The sequence below is a fragment of the Diospyros lotus genome, chromosome 12 (assembly GCF_014633365.1).
Source record: "Diospyros lotus cultivar Yz01 chromosome 12, ASM1463336v1, whole genome shotgun sequence".
NCBI lineage: Eukaryota > Viridiplantae > Streptophyta > Magnoliopsida > Ericales > Ebenaceae > Diospyros > Diospyros lotus.
The window spans coordinates 32,432,594-32,454,370 of NC_068349.1; the positions used below are offsets into that span (position 1 = coordinate 32,432,594).

Sequence of the window (21,777 nt, forward strand, 5' to 3'; positions counted from 1 at the left end):
TCTCATCTCTAAATAGATCTTATTAGAGTGTCCAAGCCAGTTGTCGCTTTGGCCGAGTGGTTAAGGCGTGTGCCTGCTAAGTACATGGGGTTTCCCCGCGAGAGTTCGAATCTCTCAGGCGACGACTTTTTTGCGTTTTTATTCTTTTTTAATTATTATATAAAATTTGTCTGAATATACATTTTCCATGAAATACGATACGATTTCTTTAATTCATTGACACAAAGAATTAGTTCATAGCGGTTTTGAATTTCTAGCCATTATGATTCCATCAATCTAAGTTAACAGTTGTTCTCTACTTTATTATATTAGAATTCTCTACAGACTTTTAAAATTTATCGTTTTTAGGTGGAATTTGATTGGACGAAATACAAGGTAAAGTAATAGGAAATGGATTCTCAAAAATATATTATTTGGTTAGACAGAATGGTCTATTTTGTAATACCCAATAATTTCTAAAGGAGTCAGGTGTAATTTGTCTTGGAGTGTAGATGAAATTTTCAAAAGTTTTGGGATTATAATATAATTTCTCAAAGTTGTGAATGACTGAATCAATTGCAGAGAATACCCTGGAGCTTAGATGCCTAGGAAAAATGATATAGGATTGATGAGAGTCTCAAGACAAGATTTATGGCATTGAAAGAAATTACGTCAGAGATAATTTTCGATACAACTATGATTCACGCTAAAAAACTAAATAATCGTAAGAGACTTTCGAAAAGTCAATGGAATCTTTAGAACATTCAAGTTTTGCATAAGGAACAACGTGGTTTCGAGATGAAATAAGAAGGATATGCGATCAAAGCATATATTTTCAGGCTAAGTGTAATTTATGAAAGTTGGTCAAAAGTGGTAAAACGAACCTTAGGGGATAAAGTGTGAAAGAGAAAATTCAAGGGTTCGTTGTGGAATTTTCAAAAACTCAAAGGGTTGTATGGAAAGAGCCAAATGTAATTTTAAAGTTTGAATGGGACGAAAGTGTAATTTTTGAAAATCTGGCAACGTGAATACTACCAGCCGCCGGCCGTCTTTTCCATCGCCGATTTTGGCCGTGGGGGGCTACCAGAAAGGGCTCAAAAGGATCAGGGCTAATCTTAAGGTCATTAAGGCTTGCCTACGATGAAGAATCGACCACCACGTCGACGATTGATTTAACCAAAAATGCGGCCATGAAATGGCTAAAAATAATTGGCCTCTGTAAATCGATCGTGTAGGCTAATAATGAGGGATTTGGGTTGATCTGAAACAGGTTGAGGCATTTAAGACCTCAGATTTAACAGCAACGGGCGTTTCAAGGTTCAAAATCAGGTATAAATAAGGGGTCGATGATCAAGGGTTTTTCATTAGTTCTAGCTCAAATTCGAGGCTTTAAATGATGAATTGAGGGTTGAGGATAAGGAACTTTTGTTCCTTGTGTTTTGTAGAATTTTTTTGGAGAGTTTGATGAGTTTTCGTGTAGATTTGAGGGTGTTTTCGAAGGTCGCCAGAAAATGCAAGAAGCCGCCAAAACCAAGAGTTTAAACGTCCAGTTGGGATACTTCTGGCTATTGTTTTAAGCATCCAAGTATACCATTGTGATCGACTTGAGGTGTTGATCAAAGTAGAAGGAAAAGATAATAAACATCGTTGGCTGGAGTTGGAGAAGACGATCGGCGAGTGAGGTACACGCGCCAGTCTTCACACGCAGTACATGCGCAAGACGTGTGAGGGCGCGTGAGATATATGTATTTTTTGGATTTTTTTAATATTTTTAGAAAATTATTTTATAATTTATGGTGTTAGAAAGTTTGGGAAAAACCTTAAGGAGGTATTATTGAGGAAAAAAATAGAAAGAAAATAGAGAAAAATTATGAAAAGTTGGATATTGATACTTCTTTGAATAAATATGATGGCTAGGGTTCGTTGAGGCTCAAAGTTAAGTATTTATGCGATTATTGAGGCCTAACACAAAAATTGAGGTTGAGCACGAGGTTCGAGATATTCTGAGTTTTGTTCAAGGTGAGTGGTTTTTCTCGAAAACATATACGTGATATGTTGTCTATGTTATGCATGATATTTACGAATGTTGCTAAATTATATGTAATTTATGAACATTTTGTCATATCTGTACATGTACTATTGCATCGATAGTTGTGATATTTCACATGGCATGATATTGTTGGCATATCGATACTTGTGAATGGGATGGGATGTCACCCTGATAGGGTAGCCGTAATTCCCCAAAGGTATTGTCAGAATAATGTACAGGAGTATCCCATGCAGCATGTGCTTGCCAAGATGACTACCGAGGGTTCAATGTCGGGCTAGTTTACTAGGGAAGTTACACTAGGGCATCTGTTTATAGTTGTTTATGCATCATTCATTCATGAAAGTTGTTTTAACCTTTTTTTAAAATATTCATCTTCTAATGTTGGACTTTTTTCCGTAAAATATTTCACATTTCAAGCGAGACGAGCGAGCAGAAAGACAACTGAGTAACTAAAACTTTAGCGTGATGAAGGTTATGTGATGGTTCTTATGCCAAGGCTAGGACCAGTTATCCAATTAGTTTATGTTTGTTTTTCATTAACAGTTATTATAATGTTATGATACGATTTGTATGACCTACTTATAAGTTGCAATTACGAGATTTCGTGAGGTTCTGATTTGGTAATGTGAATGTGCATGAAGGAAACACACACAAAAAAAAAAATCCTAGCATAATAATATGCCCTAAAAAGGCAGAGTGTTACACATTTACTAGAGAATAGTCATTCCCACATCCTCAAATTGAGGGAAGGCTTTTCCATTACAAAATGGATGGAAAGCCTTTTTGTTGAAAATTTTGAATTAGTTTTGGTGAAAAAATTGAAAAGAGATAAATATTTAGAGAAAATTGAATTTATTTTTAAAATCAAATTACAAGATTTAAGGATTAAAGGGATAAGACAGATTGTAAAAGATAATTTCATCAAGTTTTGTCAACGTTGGGAATCAGTCGACCATGATTCATTTTCCTGCATTGAGAAAGTAAACACAATTCCAATAAAAAAAAGAAGTGAAAGTACTCAAAAAAGTTTTTACGTGGTTCGGCCTAAACGGTGCCTAGTCCATGACTGTCCCTCTGATTATTTCGACAAAGTAACAGTATATTATTGCTCGTACCCATATAATGGTTTTTGACCTTTATTTATAGTATGGGGTGTTTACAATTTGAATAAAAATCCAAAATAAAAGGATAATATTATGAAGATAATATTTCCTTATCAGCTTCACATAATCAAGAACGATTCCTCATTAACAGGGATATGATTTACCTTAGATTAGGCAGGTTGACTTTTTCTCTAACCACTACCGATAAATTCGCCATCTCTTCATGGCGCAAGCTGAGTAGCCTGATGGCGTGTCTCGTAGCTTAAGACATTCCGCGATCTAAACCCAGTCGAAGCAACCTGCGACCTCGCCCTTAATGTCCTCAACCCGGGACTTACTGGGCTTCGAAGCATTGGGCCAGTCCACTGCACCGTTTCCAGCCCATGTAATGTGGTCTAGAAAATACCCATAACAAGTTTAAATTTTAATTGATGTAGTTTATCTTCTAAGTCTAATGATACGTATTAATTTGAGATGCAAAAAAAAAGAGTAGAGTTGAGGGAGAAAAGATTAGATTATATGGGAATTGATTCTAATCTTTTATTACTTCACTTCAAGCTATATTTATAGCCAAAAAAATAACAGCAAACCTAAAAATAAGGAAATAACTTGACTTGACCCAGTCTTTGCTGAAGATCAGCACAATTGAAATTATTCAATTAACAAAAAGAAAACAAACTTTGACTGAAACAACTAAATAATTTTGACCAGGTTCTATTGGATCCAATCTTCATACACTAGTGCATGTGTTTCCTGGGTGGCATTGTATGCATTGCATATATCATTCCCCTCACTTAAGGATCCTTGTTTGCAAGGATGAAATTAGGATAGGACTTGGTAAAGCGCCACTCGTTCTCTCAGGTCGTATCTTTCGCTCAGGGCACCCCGCCTCGCCGGACGTGTCACTATAAGAGTATTTCTGGGAATACTTTTTTTTTTTAAAATAACATCATCACGCGTGGTGCTTCATGAACAACCTTCACATGCAAACACAAGACCCCGAAAACCCCAATCTTGCCCGTTTAACTTAACAAGATCAATAATCTTAACAACTAAACGAGAGATATCATAATGCAGCAGATACATTAATATCAAACACCGTGATTCTTACATAGCATTTCTATAACGAAATATGTAATACAGATAACCAAATTATAACAATGTTATCATACAACTACTTATACACATGCTGTAATACATACATACCAAAACCCCAAAGTTTACAACGACTATCAATCTAAGCACCGTTGACCTTCAATCGACCATGTCCTTGCCCTCGTAGCAGTCCCTGACTGGAACATTGAACGTTCCAGGGGTATAACCCAGGTTAGATGACAAAACATCTAAGTGACAGCATGAAACAATTTACATAATGCATGAACAAACATATGAGCATGGCATACACAGACAAAACGACAAATGCAAACACGTCTAACTTGAGAAATCTCCCTGACATACTTCAACCTCCTGTGGAAAATCCATTCCACACACCGATGGGGTTGACCTTACCACGATATACTTAATCTCTCGAGTGCCCTACCGTGTCACTCGTTCACCAGGATTAATCTTGTCCCATTCTCAAGAAGACCCCATCATGTCCCATACGAACCTAATAACGACACGAAAATCAATACTCCGATGATATTAAAATCACACGCCATGCACCGACTCTTTTGCAAGTAAAAAATAGTTGATGCAATATACCACATGATCAATATGTAAATGATGTCATATATACATGAATAAAACGCATAAGCATAGCATTCTGAGTTCTGGTCTCGAGTGCCCTACCGTGTCACTCGTTCACCTGAACTCACCCCATTCACACCAAGACATATCCAAACAAGGTAAAACTAGAGTTAAACCACTTACCTCGAACGAATTCAGATCGCCTCGATTTGTGTGCCAAGTCGTAATCATTTGAGCTTACACTCAACCTTGAGGCACAACACTTCCTAAACATCATATTTAATTAAGGAAGTATTAAAATCCATTTTTCTCAATTTTCTCATAATTTTCTCTATTTTTCTCTCATTTTTCACCTCGATAATTCCAAAATAATTATCTCCTCAAATATTTTTCCAAATATTTCAACACAATAATTCCTAAAATAAATATAGAAAAATACTGAAAAAGGAAATACCATTTTTGCCCTCTGTCACGCACCCTCACGCACCCAGCACGTGGGTGCGAGTGGTGTGTGGCGCGTACAGCCACGCGCCACCTTCTTCCCCAATTTTTCGGCCACCACTGATGTCTCCGATGACCGATCTGAAGGCACCCCTTGAAGCCCACTTGAAGTTGATCATGTTGGAACTGGTTGGAGCTCAAAAACTCACCGAAAAACACCCCAAAAGTCGAGTTACAGATCCAGTAAGCAGATCGTCACCCGTTCTCGGCCGAGCTTCAATCGGCTTCTATGCCTGATGAAAATGCTCCCAAAATATCCCAAAATCTTCCCCTTGATGCAAGCACCAATAGCCCTTTAACCACTCCTTCAAAAACATCCAAAATGGCGTTCGATTTTCTTACCAAGTTTCGGCCGAAACCCTTGCTATTTATAGCGAAAATCCGGCCAATCACCAGCCACAACTTGGCCTACAAGAAACCCCACGCCGTATAGCACCTTCCCCAGGTCCTCCTTGGCCTTCTCATCGCCGGTTTCAGCCTCTATGTGCGGTTTGATTGTGGCAGCCGATTGTGTTCACACCACAAGTTTCATTTATTACACTTTGGCCCTCAATTTTCTTCAAATGACATTTCTGCCCTCCCCATAACACCCCTGATAAATCCAACTATATCACTAAGGTCCACAAGCTTTGTACATCTCACTTGTCCCTCGAAATTCCTAAAAAATTACTGTTTTGACCTCCCTCGGGCAAATTTAGAAAATTACACTTAGGCCCGGTTGGTCAAAGTGACCTTAAATCCATTTGATTTAACCAGAAATCGCTTAAGGGTTGTTCTACACATTAAATACTAGTCCTTGACGCGCTCCGTTGACCTTCTGGACATCTCCTACGTCGATTCGATTTTCTCAGCCAGGTCAACAGCTGTATCGAAAACTGTTCCCGATCTAATTTCTTTCATCACTAAAAATCATAATTTAAATCACTCATTGATACTATACCATTTTCCTTAATTGTCTAGGGCCCGGGGTACTCCCTCTAACTGATTCGGTCGTCCAAAGTTGAGTTAGTGTGTCCTATAGCCTTATTCTTTCAATAATTCCAATTATGCCCTTCATTAAATATTATTTATGACCTCAAATCATTCCCGGGTATTACACACCCATTTCACTAGAATTTTGGACTTTAGACAATATTTACGATTGCATATCACACATCGATCAAGGACCGCCTCAGGCTGTGGAATGATGATTGAAGTATCAAAGACTGGTAGGAGTTGATTAGAAGCAGGTGTTAGTAGTCCTAAATGCTTCCGTAACAAATTGACATGAAACACATTGTGGATTTGAGAACTGGGAGGCAGGGCCAATTTGTAAACTACCGAACCCACCTTTTCCATGATATGGTATGGCCCAAAGTACCACGGGTTAAGCTTCATGGAACCTCAAAAGGCCATTAAAGTCTAGCGATACGGCTGTAGTTTTAATACACATAATCTCCAACAGCAAAAGATACCTTGCAGCAGTGTTGGTCCATCTGACTTTTCATCTGATCTGGAGCCAGCATAAAGTTCATGTAAGATAGTATCTCAGTTATGCAGGTACTCATCAACTACTTGTACACGAGAAGTGACTGGCACATAGGCCAGTAAACTTGGAGGTGGAATTCCATAAACTGCTTGGAATGGTGTCATCTTGGTAGAGGAACAAACTAATGTGTTGTAGCTGAACTAGGCCTAGGGAATCCATTCTACCCACTCTCGCGGTTGGTCACTTGCAAAGCATGGCAAATAGGGGCGTATCTACGTGTGAGTTGTTCTCGGCTAGCCCACAGTTAAAATTAATTTTTAATAATAAATCAGTCAAAAAAAATTTCAATTCATCCCAAAATCTGTGATGTACAGTTTTACATCTAAAAAAAAAAATAATAACAATCTCCCCTTACATAAATTTCTAGATCCGCCCCTGATAGAAAATATCACTCCAAAGTGTGATTTACAACCTCGATTTGCCCATCAGATTGTGGATGATAACTGTTGCCCAAATAAATACTCAAAGAGGGGGTGATTTGGGTTTTTCAAAAATTAATAAATTTTGCTCTTGTTGACAACTCTTAATTTTTGTGATTTAAATAAAATGTGATTGAGCAAGTATATGAAAATTTAAAACAATCATCCACAATAAACAAGAAATTTTTTATAAAAGTTCAACTTCTTAAAGAATTTTGTCATTTATCTCAAGATTAGGCTTAAGTCTCTCAAGACTTAACTTGTGGTTTCACTAGGGAGAATTAACTATAACTTTTAATTGAAACTAGAACCAACACTAGCTTTTACTTGAAACTATAAGTAGCATAAAATTTATTACGTTAAGAACTACTAGCGCATAACTAGCAAATACAATCTCCTCACAACAAGTGAGTAATAATAACAAACTTAGAGCAAAAACAATGTCAAACAAGTTACCAACAATTTGAGAATTCCATTAGCCAACAAACCTGCAGCACTTATTGTATTTCTTTATCTATATATATATTTTTCTCCTTTTATTTATACATAATATTAGAGAAAATAGTTGTTTACATAGAAAGGACGAAGCATCATTTAAATTTCAAAAGAAATCTTCAGATTCTTCAACTCTAATTAGCATATGTTGACAACTTAAAACATACCTAAGAGATTTCTACATGAAAGTCAATTTGTGAGGGCTGAAGAAACATTATTGTCTAGTAATAGATTATATAATTAGTAAGAGATAATCAATCTATGACTTTGAGGAACAAGACGAAATTAAATTTGAAAAGTTATACACTTTGCGAGCAATAAAAAAACATGTAAAAATCACGACATTCAAAAATGACTTTTAAACTTTAGTAGACCAAAGGCACAATTTCGGTCGAAGCTTAGGTTAACCTAAAACATGAGGACAAGGTTTTGGCCAACTTCAGTCGATCGAATATAAACTTTGGTCAACCTAAATAGCATATGACAAGATTTAAACAATCTTCCTTACTTCGATTAATTTAAGATAAACTTCAATTAACCTAAGATACTTAGTCATTTCAGCACATAATTTTTCAGTACAATGAGTTTTGATAAAATATATCTCTAACAAACAAAATAAATTTGTTATCATTAAAACATATATTTTACATTGGAAGAGACTAATAAAATATATTTATATCATAAAACTATTTTTGTTATCATCAAAATCTTATTTACACACCCTTGAGTTTAACAGTAACTCAAACTCATGCACAACTTGGTTCCCTGCAATTGGAATAATGTTCGTCAAAAGTAGCTTATAAACACTTTATCTCGGTTACTAACAATGGTTGTTGGAATGCCATGGAGGCGAACCACGTTGGAGACAAATGCCTTGGTGATTGTCAAGGCAGTAAACGGGTGCTTCAAGGCCACGAAGTGAGCATACTTTGTCAGCCGATCAACAACGACCATGGTGACAATATATCCATTAGAATGTGGTAACCATTCGATAAAGTCCACAGTTGAGTAGGAACTACCAGCGGTTACAACAATCCCACCGGCCTCATACAATCCGTTTTGAACCTTTCATAAACATCGCACTGTCCTAAAAAATCCTTAAATATCTAATGCATATTAGACCAAAAAAAGTTGTTCTTGATGCAGGAAAGTGTTTTATGAAATCCAAAATGACCTCCGATTGGTGATGAATGGCAGTCAGTCATTATCTTTGGAATCAATGTTGATGTAAGGACTCAAATAAATTGTCCCTTTTGAACCATATGCCATTGCATTGGAGCAACTCGTGATTAGGATGGGAGGAATTCAAGTCTTCATAAAATGGGTCATGTTAGACTTTCTCTTGAAAAATTGGCCACCAATTTGCATGTGACATAGAAATTGATAATAATTGAAGCTCACCAATACGAGATAAAGAATCTGTACCTTGATTTTTCGGCCATTTTTTATACTCAATTTTATAATCATAGCCAAGTATTTTTGGTAGACATCGGGTTTGCACCGGTGTCATAATTCATTGTTCCAACAAGTACTTTAAACCTTTTTGGTCAGTGTAAACTGTAAATGATTTCCCAAGCAAATATTGATGCCACTTATTGATGGATTTGACAATAACCAACATCTATTTCTCATAAGTAGACAATGCAAGAGCCAAACTCTTCAATGGTTCACTAAAATAAGCGACTGGTCAATTTTGCTAAGAGAGGATTGCACCAATTCCAAGTCCACTTGCGTTGCATTTAATTACAAATGGTTGAGAGCCATTTTTGGAAGGTCGTCTCTATTGCCTCATTCCATTGAAAGTCATCCTTAGTCAAGCCTCCCCTTACTCCTAAATTGGAGAGTGTTAGGCTAATTCGCAAGCATACAAATGGTGCAAGTAATATAATGAATGAGTAGAGTGTCGATCCCACGAAGGATTGGATTAAGTACCACAATTAGATTAACTTTAATATTATTTAGACTATAAAAAGAGATGAATTTGAATAAATTAAAATAATGAAAACTAAAATTAAACACAAATTAAAAAATAACTTAACTTAGATAAAATGGAGGCAACTAGGGTATTTCAAATCCATTTATTAATCCATCTTAATTTTCAATCAATTGGGTTTCTATCAATTCAATGGGATGAATATCTAAATTGGTTAGTTTCTTTCCAAGATTTACTAACCTAATTAAATCTCAATTTGTTAACAATAAACCTATTTCCCAATAGTTATAACAAACCGAAATTCATTGTTAAGTTCAAATTCATTATCCCTTATATGATTCAAGTATCAAATCCCTTATCAACTATCTATCTTATGAAATTTATTACTTCAACCTATTATGAAGATCACCTCTCAGTCTCAAATCATAATACAAAATTAATTAAATGATGGTTAAATCACTCAATCACATTAAGAACAAATAATAAATAATTAAACTCACTATAGAAAACCCAATCAATAAAAATCAAGAATTCATAGCAACCTTCATCTCAAACCCTAGTTAAATACAATTAGTTCATAATGAAATTAATGAAATAAAAACAAAATTAAATGAAGAATGAATAAGAAGAAGGTCCCTGCGCCGCGCCTGCTGCGTCCAATCTTCCTCATTGTGCGCCTCCTTCCAGATTTTCAATTCCTTGTCTGTCTCCAATTGTGTTGCCCAGAAGCCTTCTTCACTGGCGCCTCCAAAAGCCTTCTCCCCCCTCAATTCCATGCCATCTCCAATTATATATATATATATATAATTGTGTGTGTGTTGCAACCTTTATTATATATATATATATCTTTCTTCCTCCTCCAAGTGCGTGTGTTGCAGCCTTTATTATATATATATATAAGATGCATATGGCAGCCCTAGTCCATCTTTTGCAATCTCACGCCACTGCCACATTATTATATATAAATAACATTGTTACTTGTATTTCTTGTATCACTCCACATGGTCAGACTCGGCCCGATGGACCGGTCCAATCACCCAAAGTCGAGAAGGCCTAGACGACCTCGCCAAAGAAAGCTCAGCCACCATCGGGATTCGAAACTCATAAAGTGAGCACTTGGCGAGCTCTCGAGAAGCTCCCAGCGATCGACTAACGAGCTCCTGGCAATGTCTTTCAGTTCGCTGAACCACCCAGGTCGCTAGGGCAAAACCCCCATCTCTCATAAATGGCAAAGCTGCTAAGAAGTCAAATATAGGGTCCAGTTACTTTACCTAAAACAACCTATGCTCCTCGTAATGGGAATTCCACTCCTGATTTTATGTAAACGATAAGGACAGTTTGTCCCCCATTATGTAGCCTTTATATTTCTATATATTATCTAAATTGTAAGGACCTTGGAAGATAAATGAGGGTCAGAGGGACAGAGAGAATGAGCAGACACCGCCATTCTGAAGGAATAATCAGAGTGCGGTTGTGGAGTAAGTATCGTTCTGGCCGAACCATGTAAAAATTCTGGTGTTGATTCACGTCCGAGATCTTTTGTTTTCTTCTTCTTGGCACTTTAGACTTACTCACCGCGGCCCAAAAACAAATTGGGATCAGTTGAAATTGAACGTCGACAAATATAATATAATATATAATATAATACACATATATAAAGATTATAATTTAATATATAGTATAATATATAATATCTAATATACTATTAATTATAATAACTTTGATTATATTATATTAATAATAATTATATAAAATATTTTTTATTTTTTATATTAAAATATTTATTTTAAAATTAACTTTATAATATTTATTTCTTTTCTTTTTACACCCAAATCTTCGAAATAATATGTTTTGCTGAGTTCCTACAAAAAAAGATTAAATGATGTAAAATCCATATAAACACATTTTATGTAGAAAAAATCACACAGGGTTACGATGAAAAATAGATAAAAATAAGCATACAATTAACCCCTATCAGGGAGCCTGAGATTCTTCATATATCATCGTGATAGGAAGTCGCAAGCACGTTGTACGAGGCAATTATGTTGTGCACACAATTATTACTATGTGAAATCAAGATGCTAGGTACCTCTATCTTGCCTCACAGCTTAACATTAGTTATTTTTTTGTCATGCCATATGCATTTTACATGCTGTATAAACATCGGCATTCAATCGGAGTAACTAGAAATTCTTCAAGATAACTTTATTGTTCTTAAGGTACTATTTCATTTGATTTTCAATTAAAGACAAAAATAAGGAGCCATTGTTGTAACTTATCCTTTGAAGAGGAGTTCTCTCGAAGAAGACATCATACTAGGGAAAAAATGTCCTCCAGGAGAGGTCTTTCTTAGTGAAAAAGTTATCTCAGAAAACACCATGTCTCTTATCTAGAAGTGCAGTGCACCCTCACCCTCGCACGTGCGTGTCACGTGTCCCAGTTATTGACCAGCCATTGTAAATAGCCCTCAACCCCTCGCATTCAAAGGCCTTTTTTTTTTTCTTTTGCCCACTTACAACACTAGTTCTCATGAAAAAACACATTTCTCCTAGATGACTCTCCATTGGGCCTTATTGCACATTCCTGCATAATTCCTTGTGCATCCAGGTTTCGCTACTACTTCTTCTTGTTGAGCCAACTTGATCATATTAATTAATTTTTAAAAATTAACAAAAAGATAATTTTAATATACAAATAATAATATTTTTCTTAAATATATTAATTGTAGTATTGAATTATTTTTAATTAATTTATAAAATATTTTTCATAGCACATGTGTTACCAAAAATGTTATTTTTCATTAAAAATATTTTTAGAGTAATTTATAAAATATTTTTCATAGCATATGTATTACCAAAAATATTATTTTATATTCAAACTATTTAATAAAAAATTTTAAATACATAAAAATTATTTTAAAATATTTCTTACAAAATTATGGATTGAAAGTCGACTCTTGAAATGAGAAAAGTCAACTCTTGATGCTCAATGGTAAAAAATTTGACCGTTGCAAAATTTATCAAACGGATGCTAGTGAATGTCAACTCTTAGAATTTGTAAAGTCGACTCTCACCCAACGAATGCAATAGTGTCTAAAATGTCTATAAATATTTTTCAAACTTATTTTTGAGTTATTCAAATACTTTCATTGCAAATTCAAAGTACCCAAAAGATCTCAAATGCTCTCAAGCTATCATTCGAGCAATCCAAGGTTCACGAATCATTATTGCACATCAACCTAAAAGCCACAAAACAAGAAACGAAAAATATTTTCAAGTTTACTATGAATTTCTCCGAGGTCACCAATTTATTTATTTATTTAATTATTATTAGCTTGTGTATTTTGTGCTTCTCATGAGTATTTTTCGGATCATCTTTCTTATGGGTTGGACTCGACCTAACAGGCCGGCCCAACCTCACTAAGCCCAACCGGCCCAAAGCCGAGGTCGTCAGAACAAGGTCGCACGTCGCTAAGACCCAAGCTCAGACCACGGAACCAAGCGAGCTCCCAACGATACTCCCAGCCTAACCGTTCAGCTAGCATAACAACAAGTCAGTTGAAAAACGAAGGCGGGACCCACCTACCTTACCTGAGGCAAACTAGATCCCTAGTAATGCGGAATCTACTCCCAATTTTATGGAATTGATAATGACACATTGTCCCCGATAATATTATCCTTCCACTTTCAGGTTTTATGTAAATTGTAAACACCCCATACTATAAATAGGGGTCAAAAACCATTGTATAAAAAAAAAGGATGAACAATCATGATATACTGTTACTCTGCCGGAATAATCAGAGAACAGTCGTGGACTAGACATCATTCTAGCTGAAACATGTAAAAACTTCCTTGTGTGTGACTTATTATTTGTTTTCATTTGTTTCTCTTCTTTGCATTTGTGCTTATTTTTCTCATTGCGGGCCTACGAATCACGGTCGACCAATTCCAAACATCGACAGTGCTTAATTGCTTATTTGTGTCCAAGTGTTGACAAATTACTTGCAAACATTTAAATTACCATTGAACATTGTATAGATTTCTTAGAACTATTAAAATTTAGGTGAATCTAGTTTTTAAAGTAAGTTAAGGTGAAAACTTTGGTGTAGTGGTTGCCTAGAACTCGTTGTAATCTAGGTGTGTATTTCTAAGGTGAGATAGTATGAAAAGTTTGGTGAAATTGATTAAGTAGAATCCCAAGGGTGGTTAGATCTTGGGAAAGTGAACTAGATGTGTGTGGAAACACTGACCTACTATAAATTATGTTGTGTCTCATCTTATTTATTCTTGTTATATTTTGTGACTTGCATTAATTATTAATCTCAAATATAATTTATTATATTTATCAAATATATATTCTTAAATAAAATTATTAATTAAGAATATTTATTAAAAGAGAAAAAAAATTTAATTACTCAATTCACCCCTTTCTTTAATAGCCATACCTTAAGGGACCAACACTTCTAACTTAAGTATTAGAGGACCCACGCAAAAAAAGTCCTTGCATGTTTTCTGACCTGTTTTATGGCTTATAGGTCTTTTCTGAGGCAACTTCAATTCTCCCAAACAACTTTTTCCCATATAAGCCTTGTTCCTGTACTATGTTCTACCAACTTCCAAAAATCCTCGAGCAATATAAATTTTAATTGTTATATTTAAATAATAATAACACGAATCACAAATATAAAGCCAATGTCCAATGAGTGAGGTACACCATTTATTGCATTCTTATTATATCACAATTATGTCATTCTCGAGTATTATGACTGACTTGAGTGTCGAATGATCTATTAAGGGATGAGAGTCCATTTTTTTTCTTATAAGAAGAGCTAGCTCCGAACGAGCTTGGACACGAAGATTATCGGAATAATCTCAAATTCAAGGAGTACATAAAAAAACTACGAGCAAATTGTGGTCCAAGTGATGATCGACTCTTCAATAATATGTATATGTATGTGTATACATGCATTCCTATATATATATATGTATTGTGTACAAATTTATTTATAGATAAATACATATATATATATGTAAAAATGTTTTAAAGAAAGAAAAAATAACTTATTAGATTTATTGTAAATGATAAAGTAATTTACAAATTCTGAATTCATAAAGTACTTTATGTCATTTGTGTAAAATGTTTTTATTATAAAAATATTTTTAATGTTTTTTATTAATCAAATCAAATATAAAAAATAAACAATTATTTTTTTAAAAATAGAGAGTGTTATATTATCGGATATTGAGGGCATTGTGGTAATATCAGCTCCCTTGAAAATTTAGGGTTTCCAGCACCGTCACCGCGCCGCTATATAATCTCAGGTATTGGCGAATCTTCAATGCGATGCTAACAATCTGTCTTCTCGGTTGCTCTGTGAGTATCGTTCTATCATTTGTTGTTCCGCTGAATTGTATTCTGATGGATCTTTGTTCTCGAAGCATATTTTGAATGTTTGTATGCCTAGTTTTCAACTCTGTTTTTTTTTCTACGTTGAGATGTGTCTGTGGAGGCAGTGACGAGCACAATTATACCATCAAACTATGAGAGCTTGAAAGCTCGTTGATGTATCAACATTATTCTCTGAGCCTTCGTTTCGAGTCTGTTCGAACAATTTTGTTCAAGTTTTGATTACTTGAGTTCTTGATTATCTTTAAGGCATGAAAGATAAAAAATGAAACTGTTTTTACGGCAATAAATTAGAGTCTCTGATGCGCTTGTTTCGTGGCGTCGTCAGCGCTGTACGTTGCCAATAACGAACGAAGCTGAGATTCTGGCATTTGCCTCTTGCTTTTTCCACCAGGCTTGTGCATTCAGATGCTTCTATATTTTTGGATTTTGTTCTTATTATAATTCTTGGGATTTGAGTTTCTGGAAATTGGAATTGCGTCCATTGCCTTTGTCGCTTTTACTTGGCTTCTATTTTTATCAGTGGGATTGATCTGTTCGCGACTGAAATATACTTGCTATTGGGGTGTACTGTTTAAAACAGTGCTTATGAAAAGAAATGATGTTATGCATACCAATCCGAGACTTGAGATCTCATTGAAAAATTGAAATTATTTTATTTGTTGTGAGATTCTCTTATGTGATGAGCGCTCTTGCGAGATTAATACTAGGAAATGTTATAATATGAAACTGAGTACTTTTGTATGTCCTGATTTAGTTCTGGTTTTTGAAATTTTCATGCATTTTGCAACCATTGAAATAGCTCCGTGGCTGTGGGCTGTAGGAGCTGTGCTATAATTAGATGCACGAGCACGACTCTAAATCATCAATGTGTTACCAAATAAGAGGTCTGTGTTTGTTAAGAAACAAGGAAACCAGATGATGAATTTGGATTGAAATTTCTCACGACGGTCGTCTGAGACACCTAGAAGTGTCAGTATTGATGTTAAAGTTCCAATATTACTGATGGATTTCCTTGATGATAGTGATAAAAAGGACCAATATTATTCTTTTTCCATTCATTGTTCTTTCCTTTATACTATTATTCTTCTTCGGAGATATATATATTAGTAATAGATGGAAATCATCTCCTTCCGAATCTCCTTTTTTGGTTTTATGGACCTCCATATTATTCATGCTCTAAGCCATCCTCTTTCACTTTCCTTGTTATAGTTTCTTCGAATTAGAGGGTGTAAATTAATTGAGTTTAGTTGACTTGATCTCTCATTATGTCAAGTTTTATAAGAAATACTCAAATTTGGCTGTGTTCGGTTCAACTCTCTTTAAATTAAACCAATTGCAAGTTTGTTTATGAAAGAAATTATCAATTTTGTTTATAAATAAAAGTTAAAAAAGAGTTTTTTATGTTCAGAAAATAAGTTTATTCATGAATAAAAATATAATAGTATAAGTAAGTTGTTTTTATGAATAATTTATGTAATTATATTATTTAACAAGTGGCTCGGTGCTACTGGTGGGAGAGGATAGTCGCAAGTGGCTCGGTGCTACTGGCGATATTTTTTTAGTGCGACTGTGTCTAGTCTGGAAGTTTGCTTCTTTCTCCACAGTAACTTGGAACGTCTCTTGAAAGACAACACCAGGAGGAAAGTCAATGAGTGACGGTTGACTTGAGTGGCTGGCTTCGTCTTGAGTGCCGGCCCGTGCCCGTTTATTCCTTCTTACCATGGGGGCTTCAGTTTCCCCTTGACTTTCAGCAACTTCTTGTTGTTGTTGCTGTCACAGTTGTTTGTAGCCCTTGCTCAAGAGCCTCCTCCTCATCGCCACTGTTATCGTCATCTTCTTCTTGAGAAACAGCCCCCCTCGAGTGTCGCTTGTCTCGAGGGCCCACCTTCCTTTGCCAATCGACGTCCTTGAAGCCATCATCAGTAAGAATATCCAATACGGGAGGACCAACCCTCCCTTAGCAGTTGATCAACGATGTATTAGCCCCCATCACTAGTCTAACCTCGGGTGGCTTGGCTACATCTTTCCTTGACGACTCAGTGCACCAGGACTGAGGAGCTCGCCTGGACACACTAGTCTCACCATTATCACAGGGTTTCGAAATTGTCCACCTTTGACAAGGACTCGGTGAATAGTGGCTCATTAGTTCAGGACTTTTGCAATCCAACGAGCTCCTTCCAGCCCTTCATTGCCCCTTGGGCGGAAGAAACAGTTGAATAACTCAGTGGTTGGCTCTACACCTCTTCTTGCATGGGACATAGAAACTAACCAGTTGAGTCCCACCCATTGGAATGTAGCTGGGTAGGTGCCGATTTGTTCTCTTAAAAATTGCATTCTGAATGGGTGAAGGGAGAACCTTAAGCCCATCTTTAGGTTGTCCTCATGAATAGCAACACCTCCCCCTTTGACTTGCGATGTTCGTTCCTCCTTCGGCTTCTGTACCAGCCATGAATCGGGTATGCTGAAGTCCGTCCTTAGCCTCTCCATGTCCCCAATGCGAAGGAAGGAGGTTAGTGCTTCTTTTCCCACTCGACTTGAAACATGGACAAACTTGGTCTTGCCTATGATTGAATTACCTTGGTGTAATTAGGACTTAAAAGTTGTTCGGGAACAAATGGATCCTCTAGGACAACTTCTTCGGGGTATATTTTTCCTAGACAACTATTCAATTTCTTCGAGACAGGTGCAGACATTCTTTGAGATGATCAAAAAGCGAAGTTCTCCAGGGCAAGTCTGATGAGCAAAAGTCTTGGCAAATGCGGAAGCAGAAAGTAGGGACCCAATTAAGCCATCATCTCGTGGAAAAATAAGGGAGAACCTTCTCCCGCATAACCTTGCCCTATGTTGTCTTGCATGACATGACCTATTTAAATAAGCACCTCATCCTTTGAGGACCATATTCCTCTAGGGAATTCTCACGAAAGCCCTCTTCCGAGTTTAACCACGAGACAACACCATGTGTGACCAAGACAACATCACATCATGCGGTCGGGACAATGTTATATCCCTGCGCACATGTCCCAGTACCAACCATTCACCCCTCACCTTCAAAGGCTTTTTCTCATACCTTAAAGATTTACACAACTTTTAAGAAGTTTGGCTTATCCTTTTTTTAAAAAGCTTATAAGCCTTTTTACTTATAAGTTATATAAAACTTAAAAATTAACTAATATTTAAATTAATAACGTATTTAAATAAATATATTTTAAATTATTATTTATATAGTTATGTATTTGGTTAAAAAAATAATAAATTATTAAAATTTAATAAAAAGACTAACATAAACATATAGTTAAATAATATAAATAAAATTAATAAAAATATTAATTTTTAATAAAAAAATTATAAATTAATATTTAACTAATAAAATTATTATAATTATATGTTGATAAATTATATATAATTATTAAAAACTATATTAATACAATATATATATATATATGTTAAACTTGTTTTTATGTTAAAAATATATATATACATACATACATAAAGAAGGGAGGAGTAACGAAAGAGGGGATGAGGATGGGGCTAGAGGCACCAATTGCAATGGAAGTGATGGAAGCGACAACGGGATGGAGGATGGAGGAGTTGGAGGGAGACAACGATAGAGAAAAGGCATAGGGATAAAAAAGATGGATAGATGTTGAAAATATGATATTTGTTTGAGGGTAAATTTATAATTTATTTGATCAACAAAATAGCTACTAATAACTTATTGAGTTATGCTATTTATACAGAAACACTTTTATCGATTGATTTATAGGTGTGATAAATCACGAGAAATTAGTGATATTTGAAATGTAAATTGAACCAATTTATCATGATAAATTGGATTTGAAAAGCGGGAGACAGAGAGACAAGACAGAACTCAGCTTGTCATCCTTTTCATCGTTCTCCGATGAATCTGAGAATCAAGACTGGTCTTCGTTGTCCTCGTCAAGCTGTTGGGTCCATTGAGGTCCTGAAGAAGGTAAGAACTTATCTTTGCAGAATCGAAGAACTAAAAGCTTGATTCTGGTGATTATGCAGCTAAAAGTAGCAACCAAGGCTAGAATCAAAGCACCCCATTTCCAGAAACTGTACACTTGAGGGACTTTTCTGATGCCAGAAAGGGAGATGAATGGCAGATGGGTCATTACCAGAGCAAGATCGAGATTTGGATGGAGCTCCAAAAGAAACAGCAGATCTACGAGCTGGGTTCGCTGCCGCTGTTCTTGCTTGTGTTCGCCGGCGTCATGGAGGCAGTGGACCACTGATGGAACTAGCACGGGCTCGGCGGCGACAACCGGAGCAGGAGCTGCCAATCGCTCCACCCAGGTCCTGTGAGCTTGCTCCATTGGAGCAGGACGGGCAAGCCCTGGGCCCGACTCGACATGAAGAACCCGTGCCCCTTGGATTATCTCTGGCAGCAGTACGATCGGCAGCATCACAGATTGAAGCAGCCGTTATCGACTTCTTCGCATTCAAATTTGATTTGATTCTTCTTTCCATTTTCTTTTAGATATTCATTTCATGACTGTACAGATTCAATCTGTTCATTTTCCTTTGATTCTTGTTTTTTTATTTACAAAATTTGTGGATTTTGGGAGGTGTTCCTTATTTGGAACAAATTTTGGGTGAAGAAGAGAATAACATGTTGGTGTTCTGTAAATCTACCAATTCCAATCCATTTTTACTGATAAATGAATTGAATGGTGTCCCATTATGCTTTGAAAACAGAAGCAATCCCATCTGGCCTTGTTTCTTCTTAGCTTTTTGGTGTTGCCGGCCGAAATGGCCTTGTTTCTTCTTAGCTTTTTGGTGTTGCCGGCCGAAATGGCCTTGTTTCTGAGTTTCTTGAGTTGCTTCTTCTTTGTCTTTGATGCCCGCCCAACTGGTCTGCAATGGAGATATGTGCGTGTGAAGGAGCTAGAAGGATGGCCGTCGTCGGAGATTCAAGAGAAAGGGGAAGCAGAGAGAGACGCAAAAGGGTCTAGGTGCAAGAGAGAGACAAAGGGAGAAAGAGAGAGCCAGAGAGACAAAGGGAGAAAGAGCCTCTGCTGGGTCTTTTTGGATTGGGGTATTTGGGTAATTTTCAGAGGGACAAATTAGTCATTTTAATGCCCCTGTAAAAGAATTTGTAAGTCTTCTTCTATACAAATAGCTCAACCCTAACTTATTTGGAAAAGTGAGGGATAACTTATTGAAAATACTGTTAAAATAATTTATAAATTTAATAGCGTTTAAGCTCTTAAAGTTTTAATAAATATGTAACTAAATAAAGTTGAAAACTTATAAGTCGAAGGAAGTTTGAAGCGGTCAAAACAGATCGGCAAACACCCCCAAAGTTAGAAGGCTTAAAAGTCATCTTAAAAAACGGTAAGCCAAACAGCCTGTAAGATGTCTCCGAATCTTAATCTCTTAGAGATGGCAACGGAAGGCGGTCTTCCAATTGAAGCTGGGGTTTGTTAAGCTCAGGGGCAGCATAAACATACCTACCTAGCTAATTGAAGGATCTCTTCTCACTCGACCAAATCCAACGTTTGTAATTGTAATCTTGGAGTCACGAGCTAAGCTTACAGTGCAGAGCAAAAGCATGGACTTCAATATTAAGCAACCAACCTCCTAATTATTCTATAACCGCAATTCACTCATTTATTTTTAATTCAGATCGATGAAGACGGAAGCCCTAAGAAGCAGATAAAATTACGGAGTATTTGTTTACAGTAGCGTTAATTAACAAGACTTAAGACATGTAATTAAGATGGACGATTTACTTAGAAAGCTAGGTAAAAGTAGACGGACGATTCCTGATCGACATATGATGTTACAGACAAATTAATCAAACGCAACAGGCAGATTCAACAGAGACTTACTTTATTGTTTGAAATTTAGGGCGGCACGAGAAAGGCAAGGCGGTGGGGATTGATTAATTAGTGAATCTTGGAGGCCTCGAGATCGGCGGCTCGCTTGAGCAGGTTGGAGTCGTTGTCCTCGAGGGCCATCTGGATGGGGGAGGAGCCGAGGCCGTCGGCGATGGCCAGCAGGATCTTCTTCATCTCCGATTGGAACTCGGCGAGGTCGATGCCGCCGCTCTTGTCGCAGTCGAACTGCTCGAATATGGAGTCGTAGAGCTTCGTGAGCTCGGCGGGAGCCGTGGCGACGTCGACGCCGAAGTGAGTCTCGATGAGGCGCATCTGCTCGAACGCCTTCCGCAGCTCCGACCGGGACAGGACGCCGTCGTTGTTGAGGTCCAGCGCCGCGAACTGCTCGTCCACGCTCTTCTTGAAGTGCTCCTCGTCCCCGACGAAGTCTCTCACCGTCGATCCGTCTATTATCACCACTCCCATCTCTCTCTATCTCTCTCTCCTCGCTCTCTCTCTCTCTCTACTGGGAAGCGGTGGACGGATATCAAATTTATGAGTCAGGACAGAAATTAATTTTTCCACTCCAAAAACATGTCCGCCGCTCCACAAGTTACGTGAAATGGCAACATTACCCCTACATCCTCTCCAGTATTTGGGACTGGGCAGATAAAAAATTGGGATGACAATTATAACTGAAATCGTGAGCAACTTAAAAATTATTTAATTGAATAATAATTTAGTTTGAGAGAAAATTGAATATTATTTATGATTTGATTATAATTTTTATTAAATTCAAAATTAAAATCACAGTTTAACCAAATCAAA

At 36.5% G+C, this 21,777-nt stretch overlaps 1 protein-coding gene and 3 non-coding genes across 4 annotated transcripts; 3 read left to right on the forward strand and 1 right to left on the reverse strand.

Moving 5' to 3' along the window:
* Positions 1-42: 42 nt before the first annotated feature.
* On the forward strand, positions 43-124 carry TRNAS-GCU (transfer RNA serine (anticodon GCU)). Its single transcript has one exon. It is a non-coding gene; the product is annotated as a tRNA-Ser (tRNA).
* Positions 125-15,204: 15,080 nt separating this feature from the next.
* Positions 15,205-15,285, forward strand: LOC127787741 (small nucleolar RNA snoR116). The gene has a single exon (XR_008020206.1). It is a non-coding gene; the product is annotated as a small nucleolar RNA snoR116 (small nucleolar RNA).
* A 729-nt stretch (positions 15,286-16,014) lies between these two features.
* On the forward strand, positions 16,015-16,114 carry LOC127787732 (small nucleolar RNA Z161/Z228). Its single transcript, XR_008020197.1, has one exon. It is a non-coding gene; the product is annotated as a small nucleolar RNA Z161/Z228 (small nucleolar RNA).
* Positions 16,115-20,760: 4,646 nt separating this feature from the next.
* Positions 20,761-21,505, reverse strand: LOC127787147 (uncharacterized). The gene has a single exon (XM_052315044.1). The coding sequence runs from the start codon at positions 21,433-21,435 to the stop codon at positions 21,019-21,021; it is 417 nt and encodes a 138-aa protein (XP_052171004.1). The 5' UTR covers positions 21,436-21,505; the 3' UTR covers positions 20,761-21,018.
* Positions 21,506-21,777: the final 272 nt, after the last annotated feature.